The following is a 16,377-nucleotide window of genomic DNA, read 5'->3' on the forward strand; positions in this document are numbered from 1 at the left end:
GTTTATTGTTAGTTTTCTCCTGGTAAGTTTAAACAACTTGGTTTGTTAACAACAGCTTTGTTAAACTTGTGCTGGTGCCCAAATCAGCTTTGTGATTAGTGAGGTTACTCGCGTTCACACTACCCAATTGTAGGGCTCCCTGGTTTATATTGTGAATGTTGGCAAAATATTGCCAGCCTGCCTAACACTGACGTGGTGGTGGTGTGTTAGTGTGTGTTGTGCTGGTCTAAGTGGATCAGACACAGCTGGAGTTTTTAAACACCTCGGTGTCACTGCTGGACTGAGAATAGTCCACCAACCAAAAATATCCAGCCAACAGTGTCCTATGACCACTGACGAAGGACTAGAGGATGACCAACTCAAACTGTGCAGCAGCAGATGAGCTATTGACACTGATTTTACATCTACAAGGTGGTAGAAGTGGACAGTGAGCGGACACACACTAACACCACCATCACCATGTCAGCACTACTGCAGTGCTGAGAATGACCCACCACCCAAGTAGTACCTGCTCTGTGAGGGTAGATGGGGGTCCTGACCACTGAAGAACAAGGTAAAAGGGGGCTAACAAAGTATCAGAGAAACAGATGGACTACAGTCTGTAACTGTAGAACTACAAAGTGCACCTATATAGTAAGTGGAGCTGATAAAATGGACAGTGAGCGTAGAAACAAGGAGGTGGTCATAATGTTACGCCTGATCTGTGTATTCTATGCTGTGATTGATGGTGATGTTCTGCGTCACCTTTCTGAGAACGGATCCAGGATGTGGCTTTCATAGCAATGAACTTCCACTCTTCCTGTTCAGCTGTCCTGAAGCCGTGAAGCCAGATCAGAGCCAGAACAGTGGCCCACACTGCACTGTCCACCTGCACAACACCATCAACAACACATATCTATCATTTCAATTGGTGTTTATTCTCAGTTGTGTAGGTGTGGAGACAAAAGCTCTATAGACACTATCTGGATTTAAACATGAACAACTTTATTTCAAATTAAAAGATAGTGCTAAAGCCCTGTGAGAGTCCCTACAGTCTACAGTCTGTAACTGTAGAACTACAAAGTGACCCTATATAGTAAGTGGAGCTGATCAAATGGACAATGAGTGTAGGAGGTGGTCATCATGTTATGCCTGATTGGTGTATATTGTGTGTCCACAAGAGCAGGATTAACCCAGTTAGAAGAAAACATGATGATCCAGAGTGGCGCAACTGTTTTTTTGGCTGAAACCTAACAAAAATAAACATTTGGCCGAAGACCAAATACCGAACACGGTTTTTCAGTGTTTCGTTAATTTTGCCTTTTTTTTTCACCATTTCATAAATAGGCTAAATGTATTTTTGTCTTGGTTTTCAAAGAAAAAAAAAACAAAACAAAACAATAAACTGCAATTTTTTTTTGTTGTTGTTGAACACTGAAAGTTTTAACATCCCAGCAGGCATACTAACAAAGCACAGTGACTTAAATAAATTAGCTAAATAAATAAATAAAGTCGGCTGGCGTGTTGGGTACATTTATACATTTGGGTTTTTTTCTTGAGAGAGAGAGAGAGAGAGAGAGGGTTACATTTGGCTCGAATGCTTGAAACTGAATAAAAGCTGGGAAACATCAGCTCTGGGGTGACTTGCTGTATTAAAATAACATGTTAACCTCTTCAACTCATTGAGGCTACCGGTGGTTCCAAAACGCACTACTTCATATTCCTCATAGCTTTCATATTTCATAAGCTACATTCAAAAACTGGGTGTCGTATGAGGCTGTAACTGTCTTCTTTCCAGTCAAATAGATGGTGATGGAATTTTAAACCCTTATAAGAAGAACCTGAACTCAGTATTTATTTTTCTACTGAAAGTCGACCCATTTCCCCCCCAAATCTTGGCTGTAAACTATAAACAGATGGTGCCTCTTCAGTGATTTACTCTGTAAAAATGATTTTCATAAAATAATTCAAAGAGCGTCTAAGATTTATGGCTTTTAGCAGTAAATTGTAAGCATATAGCAATGTGTGATCATAAAACACATTTTCTGTTCATTTGAGGGGAGCTTTTACAATAAATAAATAAATAAATGTACATTTATTTCCTGCAGTTACTGAATAATTTGAATTTGGTTGTGTAAATTCAGATGGACAAGCTAAAATATACCGACGAGCATAAGAGGTTAAAGTGGGTATTAGCCTAAAGCAGGTGGCTCAAGCCCTGGAACTAAGGAGTAAAAGTTCCACTCCAGGAACTAGAAAAATAGCATCATTTAAAACATTCTAAAACAATCATTGTTCGGTATAAATTATTTTTTTCCATTTCATGCAAACTTAAAGGACAATGTTTTCTAATCTTATTTTATATTGTGCAACTGAAAATAGAAAAAAAAAGAGAGAAAAAAAAAAAAACACTTTCGGTGTTTGGCTAAATAATTCCGGTTGCCAAATATTTGGTGCATCCCTAGTCAGGATAATCAGATAATGGACAATAAAGTTTTCTAATCTTAAGTTTGCATGAAATAAAATTGGTCTTTGGCAGTCTGCCATATACTTACATAGACAAATACTTGAAACACTTCAAGACACTTGCAGCAACAATGATCTTGAACTGTGTCAAGGGTGTTATTTATCATGTCCTTGTTCATACCGGTCACTAACACGCTCTTTCTGGTTATTGGAACCTTAAATCTCCTGCCCAATGGCAGCAATTGGAACAATGAATGAATGGGGTGCGTAGGGTTCTTGAAGACCTAGGTTACTTTTCTGGAGTGTTGTTTTTTCTCTGGTGATCTTCCTGGCCTGGTTGACCACCTGGGCCAGTTTGTTTCTTTGCTTAATTCCACCTTTAAATCTGCCCTTTTTTTTCATCAAGGATCAAAATAATTTCTCAGATTTTGTTTGGATAAAGTTTAGGATCAGGATTTCTAAATCTGTAATTTTTGTGCTTTTTAGACCCCTTTATGTGGCCATCTGCTGGACAAATTACGTTAAAGCACTTTTCTGTTAATGAAAAAGGGGTATAATTAATGAACCACTCTGCTGTCCCAGAGTCCACTGTTCATCATTGTGGTGTTTGTACTATACTGTGAAGCACAATGCAGGCTCAGATGATGTTGCATGGTTCCTTTGGCTCAACATGTAGTAGTTCAAGCAAGCAAGCAAAGTGGCTCTTCAGGACCCCATTTAACCATTTAATTCCAATAAATCTGTTGCACGGGCTCTGTTAAATCTCAGCTTTGTGTCCGTGATAACTGTTGCAAAAGATGTAATTCACTGTCAGAACAGGGTGATTGAAAAAGATTCATCTGATTTCAAAGGACCATATTTTTACAACTGTGAGGCACCTAGGAACCAGTCACAATCCAATTGAAAGAGGGGGTCATAGAGTTTCTGACTGTCAGTGGAAGATGGCTCCCTTCAGTCTGAGAGGAGATGCATGTCCTGAGCGTAAAGCGTTCTGCGTTCTCCACTTCAATAAGAGTGAATCCATCATAACGTGCAATGTGATTTTCGTGGCCAGTGAACCACCTTTGCTGTCTTATTGACCAGGGTATATTTTTGGTTTGTCCATCTGAATTTACATGACCAAATGAAATAAATGCACTTTTATTTTATTTATTTGTAAAAGCTCCCCTCAAATGAACAGAAAATGTGTTTTATGATCAAACAATGCTATGTGCTTACTGCTGAAAGCCAAAAATCTTAAATGCTCTTTGTATTGAGCTGATCACTGAAGAGGCGCCATCTGTTTATACTTTATAGTCCAGATTTGTGCAAAAATGGGTCGACTTTCAGTAGACAAAAAAATTGAGTCCAGCTTCCTTCATTTATTTAAAATTACATTACCGTCTGCTGGACTAGAAAGAAGACAGTCACAGCCTCACATGACCCTCACCTTTTGAATGTAGCTTATGAAAGTAAAAACACCAATTTTACAGAGCATGATTAAATTATGATTTTATAAGTGTTATAAATGTAAGTATTTTAAATCAGTTTTAGGGAACACCGTTTTATTTTCAAGGAGTTTCTGTATAAAGTGTGTCGTCAACACATAATCAGTGTAGCTGCAATCGACCTGTCAAGGTGGGATAAAAATGATCCTGTAATTTGCTGTTAAAGGTATCCAAGATTTCTCTGTGAAGTTTTGAAATACCCAGTTGTAGCATTTAATTCTGCACAAAGGTTCGACTGGATTATTACATCCAGATCTAAATCTTCAGGATCAATACACTTACCTGTTTTGAAAAACAAATTTTTCAAGTTTAATCCAACTGGATTGCTTTGCTTTGATTCTGTCACATAATAAAAAATGGTTCCAGGAGATTGCAAGGTCAATCCCTGGTGATACAATAGCTGTGTGTGCCCGGGTGTCCAACTGGCCTCACTCTCTGTGGGTGGGTAGGATTCCCCCCTACTCCCGCCAGCACTCAGCACAGTGCTAGTCAGCACAAGTGTCTGTTATCTGACGTAACACAGTTGCTGATTAGCACTCTCTGCCAGGCATGTTCAGCTGTCCAATGATGTAGCAGCAGTTTAAAAAGATGTGGCGGCTTCACATGAATCTGAGGAAGCTTGTGTTTGCCTTTGCCCTCCTACTGTTGGTGTTACTGGTGGTTGGGGAAGTCCTAATTAGTGGGTGGGTTTGAATACAACTAAATGGGGGAGAAAAAATGTGGATTTAGGATCACTGGATCTTAAAGCCATGAGATAAACCCAGTGTATCATGTACACCTATCTTGCAGCTACACTCACCGACCTTGTTATCAGCTACAGCCACCATATAGGCGTATTTTGCATGTTTACAGTTACTGACTGTAGCCTGTTTGTTACTGTAAGACTTATCACAACTCCTTCTATGTCGTCAATCGATGGAAAGCGATAAGACCACAATGTTATCACAAAATGTGCTTGGAAAAGGTGAGCTGTAGTCTTTAACAGTGCCCCCAGGGCTCCTGAGGATCCTTATGAATGGTCAAAATAGATTTTAAAAATCTCAAAAGTTCACAAAATGTCTGAAAAATACTTTTATTATTTTTTTTGAAGGCCCCATACCTTAAGTTTTCCTTGTGTTTTATCTTTTTCCTTGAGATTTTATGTACTGAAAACAGTCATTCATGTTTACAAGACCATTTTCAAACTTCCTTTCAAAAAAAATGAAAGTGTGTTTTTGTTTTTGTTTTTGTTACTGTGCCTGTAATGGATCAAAAATGGCCCCTGTTTGCTTCACTGCTCTGTTTTGTGCTGGATTTAAAAAGCACTCCAGACAGACTCGACTCCATTAGGTTTCTGTTGCATCATTAAATTACCAGTATGTTGTATTCTAAGATGATGACTAAAAACCAAGTTGCACTAGGATATACATATTCAGCAACATTGGACCAGTCAGCAAACCAAATACATTGCGCTGACTGCAGTGCCGGGATCAGAAACTGACTGAAAGACAGTGGAAAGAAATGAGTTAGCAGTTAGTGGAGCTACATAAGGAAATTAAGAAGAGGGCTAACAGGCTACATCATGCATGTTATTGTTCTCAAAGCGTGTATTAGTGTTTTTTTTTTTTTTTCTTATTTGGAAAAAACAACATGACATCAACACATGCCATGTTTGAGTTTATGTGCAGTGTTATTTGGTTAAAATAGTTATTATTTTTCTTTTGCTGAGGCATTAAAGGCACTGGATTTATTGACAAGGGCATGTTTTGGTTTGTCCATCTGAATTTACATGACCAAATTGTAAGACAAATTATTCACTAAGTGTGTGAAATAACTGAAAATGTTTATTTTATTTGTCAAATTGTTTAATAATCACACATATTGCTATATGCTTACAATTTACTGCTGAAAGCCAAAAGTCTTAGACACTGTTTGTATTATATTATAAAAATAATTTTTGCAGAGTAGATCACTGAAGAGATGCCATCTGTTTATACTTTATAGCCCAGATTTGTGCAAAAATGGGTCGACTTTCAGTAGACTAAAAAATGGAGTCCAGCTTCCTTCATTATAAGGATTTAAAATTACATTACCCGTCTGCTGGACTAGAAAGAAGACAGTCACAGCCTCACATGACCCTCACCTTTTGAATGTAGCTTATGAAATATGAAAGTTATGAAGAATATGACAAAGTGCGTTTTGGTGGTTCCAAGGAGTAGAAAAGGTTACGGATTCATGCATTACGCACTGATCCAGGCAGCCTCACAACACAGTTTGTAATAATTTTGTCAGCATCTCCCATAAGTTGAACATTAATGTGTTGTCCCATTTTGTTCATGATAGTGTAGGGTGCTTGTCCTGGTGGGGGATTGAACCCCAGTCTACAGTGTAGCATGCAGAGGTGTTAGCCACTACACTATACCAACCAATCTGCGTTGTACATTCTGTCAAGTTAGTATTTGAAGATCAGTTCATTCAGAATTTTAAGGCGGCTTGGACACTAAAGTAAAAACACCAATTTTACAGTGCATGATTAAATTATGATTTTATAAGTGTTATAAATGTAAGTATTTTAAATCAGTTTTAGGGAACACCGTTTTATTTTCAAGGAGTTTCTGTATAAAGTGTGTCGTCAACACATAATCAGTGTAGCTGCAATCGACCTGTCAAGGTGGGATAAAAATGATCCTGTAATTTGCTGTTAAAGGTATCCAAGATTTCTCTGTGAAGTTTTGAAATACCCAGTTGTAGCATTTAATTCTGCACAAAGGTTCGACTGGATTATTACATCCAGATCTAAATCTTCAGGATCAATACACTTACCTGTTTTGAAAAACAAATTTTTCAAGTTTAATCCAACTGGATTGCTTTGCTTTGATTCTGTCACATAATAAAAAATGGTTCCAGGAGATTGCAAGGTCAATCCCTGGTGATACAATAGCTGTGTGTGCCCGGGTGTCCAACTGGCCTCACTCTCTGTGGGTGGGTAGGATTCCCCCCTACTCCCGCCAGCACTCAGCGCAGTGCTAGTCAGCACAAGTGTCTGTTATCTGACGTAACACAGTTGCTGATTAGCACTCTCTGCCAGGCATGTTCAGCTGTCCAATGATGTAGCAGCAGTTTAAAAAGATGTGGCGGCTTCACATGAATCTGAGGAAGCTTGTGTTTGCCTTTGCCCTCCTACTGTTGGTGTTACTGGTGGTTGGGGAAGTCCTAATTAGTGGGTGGGGTTGAATACAACTAAATGGGGGAGAAAAAATGTGGATTTAGGATCACTGGATCTTAAAGCCATGAGATAAACCCAGTGTATCATGTACACCTATCTTGCAGCTACACTCACCGACCTTGTTATCAGCTACAGCCACCATATAGGCGTATTTTGCATGTTTACAGTTATTGACTGTAGCCTGTTTGTTACTGTAAGACTTATCACAACTCCTTCTATGTCGTCAATCGATGGAAAGCGATAAGACCACAATGTTATCACAAAATGTGCTTGGAAAAGGTGAGCTGTAGTCTTTAACAGTGCCCCCAGGGCTCCTGAGGATCCTTATGAATGGTCAAAATAGATTTTAAAAATCTCAAAAGTTCACAAAATGTCTGAAAAATACTTTTATTATTTTTTTTGAAGGCCCCATACCTTAAGTTTTCCTTGTGTTTTATCTTTTTCCTTGAGATTTTATGTACTGAAAACAGTCATTCATGTTTACAAGACCATTTTCAAACTTCCTTTCAAAAAAAATGAAAGTGTGTTTTTGTTTTTGTTTTTGTTACTGTGCCTGTAATGGATCTAAAATGGCCCCTGTTTGCTTCACTGCTCTGTTTTGTGCTGGATTTAAAAAGCACTCCAGACAGACTCGACTCCATTAGGTTTCTGTTGCATCATTAAATTACCAGTATGTTGTATTCTAAGATGATGACTAAAAACCAAGTTGCACTAGGATATACATATTCAGCAACATTGGACCAGTCAGCAAACCAAATACATTGCGCTGACTGCAGTGCCGGGATCAGAAACTGACTGAAAGGCACTGGAAAGAAATGAGTTAGCAGTTAGTGGAGCTACATAAGGAAATTAAGAAGAGGGCTAACAGGCTACATCATGCATGTTATTGATCTCAAGGTGTGTATTAGTGTTTTTTTTTATTGTGTTTTATTGTGTTTATTAGTGTTTTTTTTTATTGTGTTTTATTGTGTTTATTAGTGTTTTTTTTATTGTGTTTTATTGTGTTTATTAGTGTTTATTTTTTCTTATTTGGAAAAAATAACATGATATCAACACATGCCATGTTTGAGTTTGTGTGCAGTGTTATTTGGTTAAAATAGTTATTTTTCTTTTGCTGAGGCATTAAAGGCAATGCATTTGTTGACAAGGGCATGTTTTGGTTTGTCCATCTGAATTTACATGACCAAGTTGTAAGACAAATTATTATGCTTACAATTTACTGCTGAAAGCCAAAAGTCTTAAACACTGTTTGTATTATATTATAAAAATAATTTTTGCAGAGTAGATCACTGAAGAGATGCCATCTGTTTATAGTTTATAGCCCAGATTTGTGGAAAAATGGGTCGACTTTCAGTAGAACAAAAAGTTCAGCTTCTTTTATTACATGGGTTTAAATGATATCATCCATCTATTTGACTGGAAAGAAGACGTTTACGGCCTCATACGACACCCATCTTTTGAATTATTGCTTATAAAATATAAAAGATATGAAGAATATGACTAAGTGTGTTTTGGAACCACCGGTGGTCTCAAGGAGTTGAAAAGGTTAAACAACAACCCTGATATTGACAAGGCATGCTCAGGTTGATAAGTCTAAAAGTTGATCGTAAAAGCTTGCAGGGTTCAGTTGTCACTGTTTCCTCCAGGTTTCTACTGAAGACTCTACTGCAGTACCAGTCTCTGACCGAAGGGGAGATGCTTTCAACTCCCAGCAATACTTCTCACCCCACTTCCACCTTCACTTCGTGTGCAACAGGGGCCGCCATCGTGCCGGCAGGCCAAAGCCAGGGGCCTGGAGCTCCAGGGTCTGACGATGCTTTTCTGAAGAAACCCAAGAAAGAACGAAAAGAACGAGGGAGGGAGAATGGAAGAGAGGAAGGTGAGTATGTCAGAAATGGGATGTTGTGTAAAGCTGGAGCTGGATTAGTTTTAGTAGGGCAGTTTCTGTTTATGTAGTTTGTGGGTTTTGACAGGCTTATTCATCCAGGAATCAACAACCCTCTTTATTGTGGTAAAGAATAGCATTGTGTACATGGTGGTAAAATATCTGTATTTAGGGACAGAAGTTCTAATTGAATGACTGTAACAATCAATAATGACACAAAGATCTGGACCACTGTGGTTTCTGAAGGAGTTTTTACATTCAATGTGGAAAACCTTGGGTTTGGTAGAGACAGCCTCTTAAGACACACAGTGGCAAGAAAAAGTATGTGAACCTCTTGAAATTTTATGGTTTTCTGCATTAACTTGTTATAAAATGTGATCTGATCCTCATCCAAGTCAAGCATATCGACAAATATAATGTGCCCAAATTAATAACACAAAATATTTTTTATCCTTCATATCTTCATTGAGAACAACAATGAAAACATTATAGTGCTAGTGGATAAAGTATGTGAACCCTTGAGTTAATGATCTCAAAAAAGCTAATTGGAGTCATACCTGGAGTCTTGTTAAGAAAATGAGTTTGGAGGTGTGTACTAGAGCTACTTTGACTGATAAAAACCACTTAGACTTTTTGAGTTTGCTCAACACAAGAAGGATATGCGTATGTAAGCCATGCCTCGCCAAAAAGAGCTTTCAGAGGATCTGCGATCAAAAATTGTTGCTTTACATAAAGCTGGAAAGGGTTACAAAGCAATTTCAAAGACTTTAGAAATTCACCAGTCTACAGTAAGGCAAACAATCTACAAATGGAGACAATTTGGGACTGTGGCTACTCTGCCAAGAAGTGGGCACCCAGTCAAAATGACCCCAAGAGCACAACGGAGACTTATCAATGAGGTAAAGAAACAACCCCGAGTGACAGCCAAAGATTTGAAGGCGGCATTGATGCAGGCTAACATCTGTGTTCATGAATCTACAGTTCGTAAAACTTTGAACAAGCAGGGTGTCTATGGCAGGACACCACGAAAGAAGCCGCTGCTTACTAAAAAGAACATTGCTGCACGCCTGAAGTTTGCGAAAGAGCACATTGACACTTCACAACGGTACTGGCAAAATGTTTTGTGGACAGATGAAACTAAGATTGAACTATTTGGAAAGAACACAGCAGCGATACATCTGGCGTAAAAAAAGGCACTGCACATCACCATAAAAATATCATCCCAACTGTCAAGTATGGTGGGGGGAACATCATGATTTGGGCCTGCTTTGCTGCATCAGGGCCTGGTCAGCTTACAGTCATTGAGGGGAAGATGAATTCCCAAGTGTATCAAAAAATTCTACAGGATAATGTGAGAGAGTCTGTACGCCAGCTGAAACTCTATAGAAGTTGGGTGATGCAACAGGACAATGACCCAAAACACCGGAGCAAGTCCACAACAGAATGGCTTATGAAAAACAAAATCCGCCTTTTGGAGTGGCCAAGTCAGAGCCCAGATCTCAACCCTATAGAAATGCTATGGAGCTGTACACATGAGGCATCCAAGGAACATGACAGAGCTGAAGCAGTTCTGCCAGGAAGAATGGGCTAAAATTCCTCCTGAACGATGTGCAGGTCTGATCCACAGCTACAGGAAACGCCTGGTTGAGGTTATTGCTGCCAAGGGAGGGTCAACCAGCTATTAATTCCAAGGGTTCACATACTTTTTCCACTATCACTTTAAATGTTGAATGAGTGTGTTCAATAAAGTCCTGAAAGAAAATTTATTTTTGTGCGTTATTACTTTGGGCACATCATATTTGTCGATATGCTTGACTTGGATGAGGATCAGATCACATTTTATGACAAGTTAATGCAGAAGACCATAAAATTTCAAGAGGTTCACATACTTTTTCTTTCAAGAGAGAAAAAGACACCAGCACAGACAGCGAGAGGGGGGGTATCACCTGATTGTTGTGTGTGTGTGTGTGTGTGTGTGTGTGTGTGTATATACAGGGTGATGGAAAAATCGTATTGCATTGAATGGCACAGAGTTCTGCGTTCAACTCTGTTTCTTTTTCCCTTGGTGTCTGCAGTGACATATTTTTTTCTAGCAGTATCTGAGCTCAGGACTGTCTTTCTCTCTAAGCTATTGGTAACTAGCAAAGATACTTTCTCTAGATTGACAAAGCACTTCTTGTAAGTTGCTCTGGATAAGAGCGTCTGCTAAATGCTGTAAATGTAAATGTAAAAAGATTAATCTGATTTCAAAGCACCATGTTTTTAAAACTGTGCCTAGGAACCAGTCACAATCCCATTGACAAAGTGGGTCATAGAGTTTCTGGCTGTCTTCAGTCTGCGAGGAGATGAGACCCCAGAGCAGAAAGCGTTCTGTGTTCTCCACTTCAATAAGAGTGAATCCGTCATAACTCTGCAACGTGATTTTCGTCGGCAGCGAACCTCCAACAGCTCAGAGCGTTTGTCGTTGGAAAAATAGGGAACAAGTTAAGATCCCCTGAAGAAGTTAGGCTCCCCTGAATAGACTGTTAAATGAAATAAGCTCAATATAAAACCAGAGGAAAAACCTTTGTGCATCACCAACCACATGGCCATATCTACATAAACATCACACAGACAGTACGTATAACACAAACATGGGTGTGGATCTCTGCGTTACCTCCATTATATAATCTGATCCCGCTTTGTGAGAGCAATATTCTTGAAATAGTGTAATTTTGGACAGTATCATATTTAACCTGGTACTGGTACTGAATGCTTACCAGCAGCGATGTTGACTGGCCCAAAATGGTGGAGCCATTGACATGCCTGGCTGGACCTGATATGATGCATCCATGGTCCTGTGAAAATGACAAATAAACCTGAAACTTGACACTTACATTCAACAGTTTAAACACTTTAAAGCTTGCAAGAAATTAAAACTCAACATGCAGCTGGACAGATGCCTAGCTGGAAACTCTAATTAAAATCATATATCTCATCAGTAATTGTGCACATTATAGAGCCTCCCCAAGTAAAATGAATCCAGGTAGAATATGACTTTGTTTGTCTTACTGTTATAAAGTGTCTGTTAAAATGAAAGACCCTACTGTAAAAAGGTATACTCAGTTGCTGTGTGTTGTAATGAGTTCCGGCTGTGTTTATTTGATTTCTCTCAGTAACAAAGAAGATGTCTAAAAAGAGGAAAGTGTCAGAGAGTGGGACCCGTAAGCTGGTTCAGCCCATCCCACTGGACTCTTCTGGCAGGCCGGTTTTCCCCATCATACTGGGTGGGCTAACTGTTTACAGCCTAGGAGAGGTCAGTAACAAGCTAATTCCTTTACATGTTGTACATGAATGTGATTCAAGTCTGCAGAATAGGGGTGCAGTGATATTAAATATTATGGCCAATTATGATAGCTAATAATAAGATCCTTATTGTGGCCATTGCCACTGACCATTTCATTTTTATGTCATTTTCACACTGTAATCCAGATAAACTGCAGTGAGCATAATGTTAAAACTCAAAAGAAGATACTAGCTGACTTGTATTGTTTAGACCAGGGGTCTTAAACTCAAGGTACTTGGGGGTCACTAGACAGGTGGTGTTCTCCAATGGCAGCAGTCTGAAAATAATGGAGAAATAAAAACAGACAATAAAATGTATACAGTCCTTGTCAGTCCATCTTGTAGGTGTAAAGCCAGAGATGACAGCTCATCTGCTGCTGCACAGTTTGTTTTGGTCATCCTCTAGTCCTTCATCAGTGGTGACAGGACGCTGCCCACAGGACACTGTTAGCTGGATATTTGCATGAGCTCACTTCTTTGCAAGTGCTGTCAAATGTTTTTTTTTTTTGTTTTTTTTTTAAATAGGATTATAAAAATGTTGAGAAGTCTGCCAGCCAAAAATATCCTGCGGACAGTTGTCCTGTAGTCTAAACTAACCACTGATGAAGGACTAGAGGACAGCAAAAGTGATGAAGTCAAACATGCTGGAAAAGAAAGTCCAAGCTATCTCCAGGCATATGTACATGTTTTTTTCCAACCAATAGGTTTGCATAATAGATATTTAATATATGCCCTATTTGTTGTCATGTGGTGCAAATGCTGCTGAGGTCTTAAGATGTTAAAAAAGCTTAAATTTTTCACATTGTGTACAAGCCCTTTTTCTTCAGTATCCTCACATACAGTGTTTAGAATATTGATTGTTCACACACGGTCAGTCTTACATAGATTTGGCATAGAAACAGTCAGTCATACAAAGCGACACACAGAAAAACAGATGACTAACTGTGGCTGGAATGAATGATCTTTTGGCCTTTTGTCATTCTTTTTGTCTCTAACACGTCGGCCGGAGGGGAGAGTCTGGAGTCTTCCTGTGCACAGCTCTGCTACACAGATCAGATGAATGCTATTGCTGTCTGCTTATTATTTTTCTAGCTCTTTTAACAATTCAGAGGTCAGAGACCACTTATCTATTGTTTAATGTACAGCCAAAATAAACAGTAAGTACAAGTTGTTCTATTCAGCATTACAAAACACATGTATTTGTTTTGGTATTGAGTTTGTGCACTCTTCACCTATATTGCAGCTTCCATTCCTTTCAATTTGTCAAAGAAATCTCCTGGGATATTTTTCCACCCCTCTGCAGTTCATTCTTGGAATTTTCCAAACCTTGGAATTTTTGCACTTGTTTCGGTTTTGCTTTCCCCTTCCTAATGCAAATGGATTATCATTTATTTTATCTCATCAGAAATATGTCCTAAAACAAATAACCTGAGTATACCAGGCAGACAAAGTTTGTAAACAAACTTTAAGTTGGCTTGACATTGGTTTCGAATTCATCACTAAAAAGAAGTTCCACATTTATTGGTAGGAATTTTAGAAAGTATAATCTCACTGGCCACAATGCATAGTTCACAGGCTGAACTGTATGGAAACCACATTAACCACTTGCTGTATTTGCGTTCTTTAAGATCATCACAGATAGGGCTCACTTCCATGATGAAAACGCCATCTATCCTGTGGGCTTCTGCAGCACACGAGTGTTTGCCAGTATGAAGAACCCGGAGCAGCAGTGTCTCTATACCTGCCAGATAAAAGATGGTGGCCAGGGACCACAGGTATGAACACATACATCAAAACACATTCTTTGAACATGTGCATACATTTATTAGGCTTATTTTATGAAAAAAGCTCAATTTTTTGTAAAAGCTTTTTGATGTGTGAACAACATTAACGTTGTATAACATACCATTCCCTCCCCAGTTAATAAAGCCCAATTATGGTTACTGCACTACAAAAACTTGAATTCACTTTTTTGATCATCATGAGAATCACACATTTCACGAGAACCAGCACTATTCAGCCTGTAGCAGATTAGCCTTGATATATTTCATTTACGGTTCATTTAAGTTTGCAACCTGGAATGTTTTTTTTCCATGAAACAGAGCAGTCATTTTTACACATACACTATTTGGACACCTGACCATCACACCTTTATAAGCTTATTTGGCATCGCTTTCCAAAACCTTGAGTGTTAATTAGGGCTGAAATATTAATCATTTTTATATAGAAATTGCAATTTGAGACAATTTAATGCAATTTTCAAATTGCATAAGCTGCATTTCTTTTATTATAGCCTGCAGTCTTAATAAAGGTTCTTTAGAAAGATGGTTCTTTAGTAAAAACAGTCATTCTATGTAGAACCAAGAAGACTCAAAGGCCCATTTGCTTGCTTAAAATGGTGAAAAGGTTCTTAAGACTGGTGGAGAATGTGTTGTATAGGGTTCTAGATAGAACCAAAAAATGTTGATGTCAGACTTGTAACAATAGAAGAACATTTTGGTGCTCTGTAGAACCATATACAACACATTCTCCATCAATCTGAAGAACCATTTTTAAGAATGCAAATGGGCTGTTGAGTGTTTTGTTCTATATAGAACCATTGTCTTGACTAAAAACCCTTGATGAACTGTCATTTTTAAACGTGTGCATTAGCAAAAAGGTTGTTTTAAGTTTACAGAGGAGAAACTGAATCTAATAAGAGTTTGTGAAGTGCCTGCAGACGAGTTAGAGCAATCAGAGGCAACCAAACCTCCATGTGTTGTGACATCACAACCACAACTTACTGGCAGTTTGGCACGCTGCATTCAGGGGTTGAGCCTCAAGCCACAAAAGGTGGATATGATGGTCTTCCTGGTCAAAATAAATCAGGCCAGAATCACTATTTATGTCACTGAATTTGTGTCCATTTGACGTACCAGCTCATCCCAAAGTTGAGCAGTGGGGTTGAGGTCAGGGCTCTGTGGAGTTCCTGCACGCCAGTCTTGTCAAGTTGTGTCTTCACAGAGCTTTTTTTGTATCCAGGGGCACAGTCATACTTGAATAGTAAGGGCCTTCCTGTTGCCACAAAATATGCAAGCATATCGTTATCTAAATTGTCTTTATCTGCTATGGCATTAACGTTACCCTTCACTGAATCTAAGGGGCCCAATCTCATAAAATCCTCCACTTCCTCCACCAAATTGTACTGTTGGCACAATGCATTCCGGTAGTTAGCATTCTCCTGACATCCGCCAAACCCAGCTTCATCAGACTGCCAGATTGGATTAATTACTCAAGAGAACATTTCCACTACTGCTACTGGCAGCAGGCTTCACACTGCTCCAGCTGACACTTAGTATTGTGTTGGTATAGTGATCTTAGGCTTGTGTGCATCTGCGCAGCCCTGAAAAACTATTTCATGAGGCTCCTGAGGAACAGTTTTTGTGATAATGTTGTTTACAAAAGCAGTTAATGAGTGATGCAACAGCGGAGGATAGCTGATTTTTACACATTCATGAGCACTTGCCACTCCCGCTTTGTGAGTTTACTTGGTCTACTGCTTTGTGACTGAACCTTTGTTGTTCCTAGATGCTTTAATTTTTACAGAAATAGCATGGAGAGTTGATGGGGTGGATCTAGTAGGGCAGAACTGTCACAAACTAACTTGTGGCAAAGGTGGCATCCTATAATAGAGCCACATTTAAATCACTGAGCTCTTTGGAGCGACCCTTCCTACTACCACTGTTTGTCTATGGAGATTGCAAAGCTATGCGCTTGATCTTATGCACCTGTTAGCAATGAGTGTGACTAAAACAACTGAACTCAGTAATTAGAAACGGTGTCCACATACTTTTGGTTATATAGCTTATCAGTTTTACTGGCACCGTAGCAAAAGCAAATGTAGACTATGGTTTAGTGACAAGAGGTCACTAATAGGTGGAATGCGGCCCGAGTCCAGACCCAGACGCTGTCCTATGCGGTCCTGAACCAATAACCAATAAGCTTTGAATAATTATTGAATTTTTGATGGGGTGGTCCTATTTTTTTCATTG

At 38.9% G+C, this 16,377-nt stretch overlaps 1 protein-coding gene across 3 annotated transcripts in view; it reads left to right on the forward strand.

The window, feature by feature from the left end:
* The window catches only part of tbrg1 (transforming growth factor beta regulator 1), a 42,602-nt gene that overhangs the window by 14,005 nt on the left and 12,220 nt on the right, over positions 1 to 16,377 (forward strand). For all 3 annotated transcript variants that reach the window (XM_017701973.2, XM_017701975.2, XM_017701974.2), the window contains 3 exons: positions 8,784 to 9,016; positions 12,178 to 12,317; positions 13,975 to 14,121. In XM_017701973.2, the coding sequence (XP_017557462.1) occupies positions 8,784 to 9,016; positions 12,178 to 12,317; positions 13,975 to 14,121 (520 nt within the window). The remainder of the gene's footprint in view (positions 1 to 8,783; positions 9,017 to 12,177; positions 12,318 to 13,974; positions 14,122 to 16,377) is intronic.

Source organism: Pygocentrus nattereri, chromosome 7 (genome assembly GCF_015220715.1).
Source record: "Pygocentrus nattereri isolate fPygNat1 chromosome 7, fPygNat1.pri, whole genome shotgun sequence".
In the NCBI taxonomy this organism is placed as follows: domain Eukaryota; kingdom Metazoa; phylum Chordata; class Actinopteri; order Characiformes; family Serrasalmidae; genus Pygocentrus; species Pygocentrus nattereri.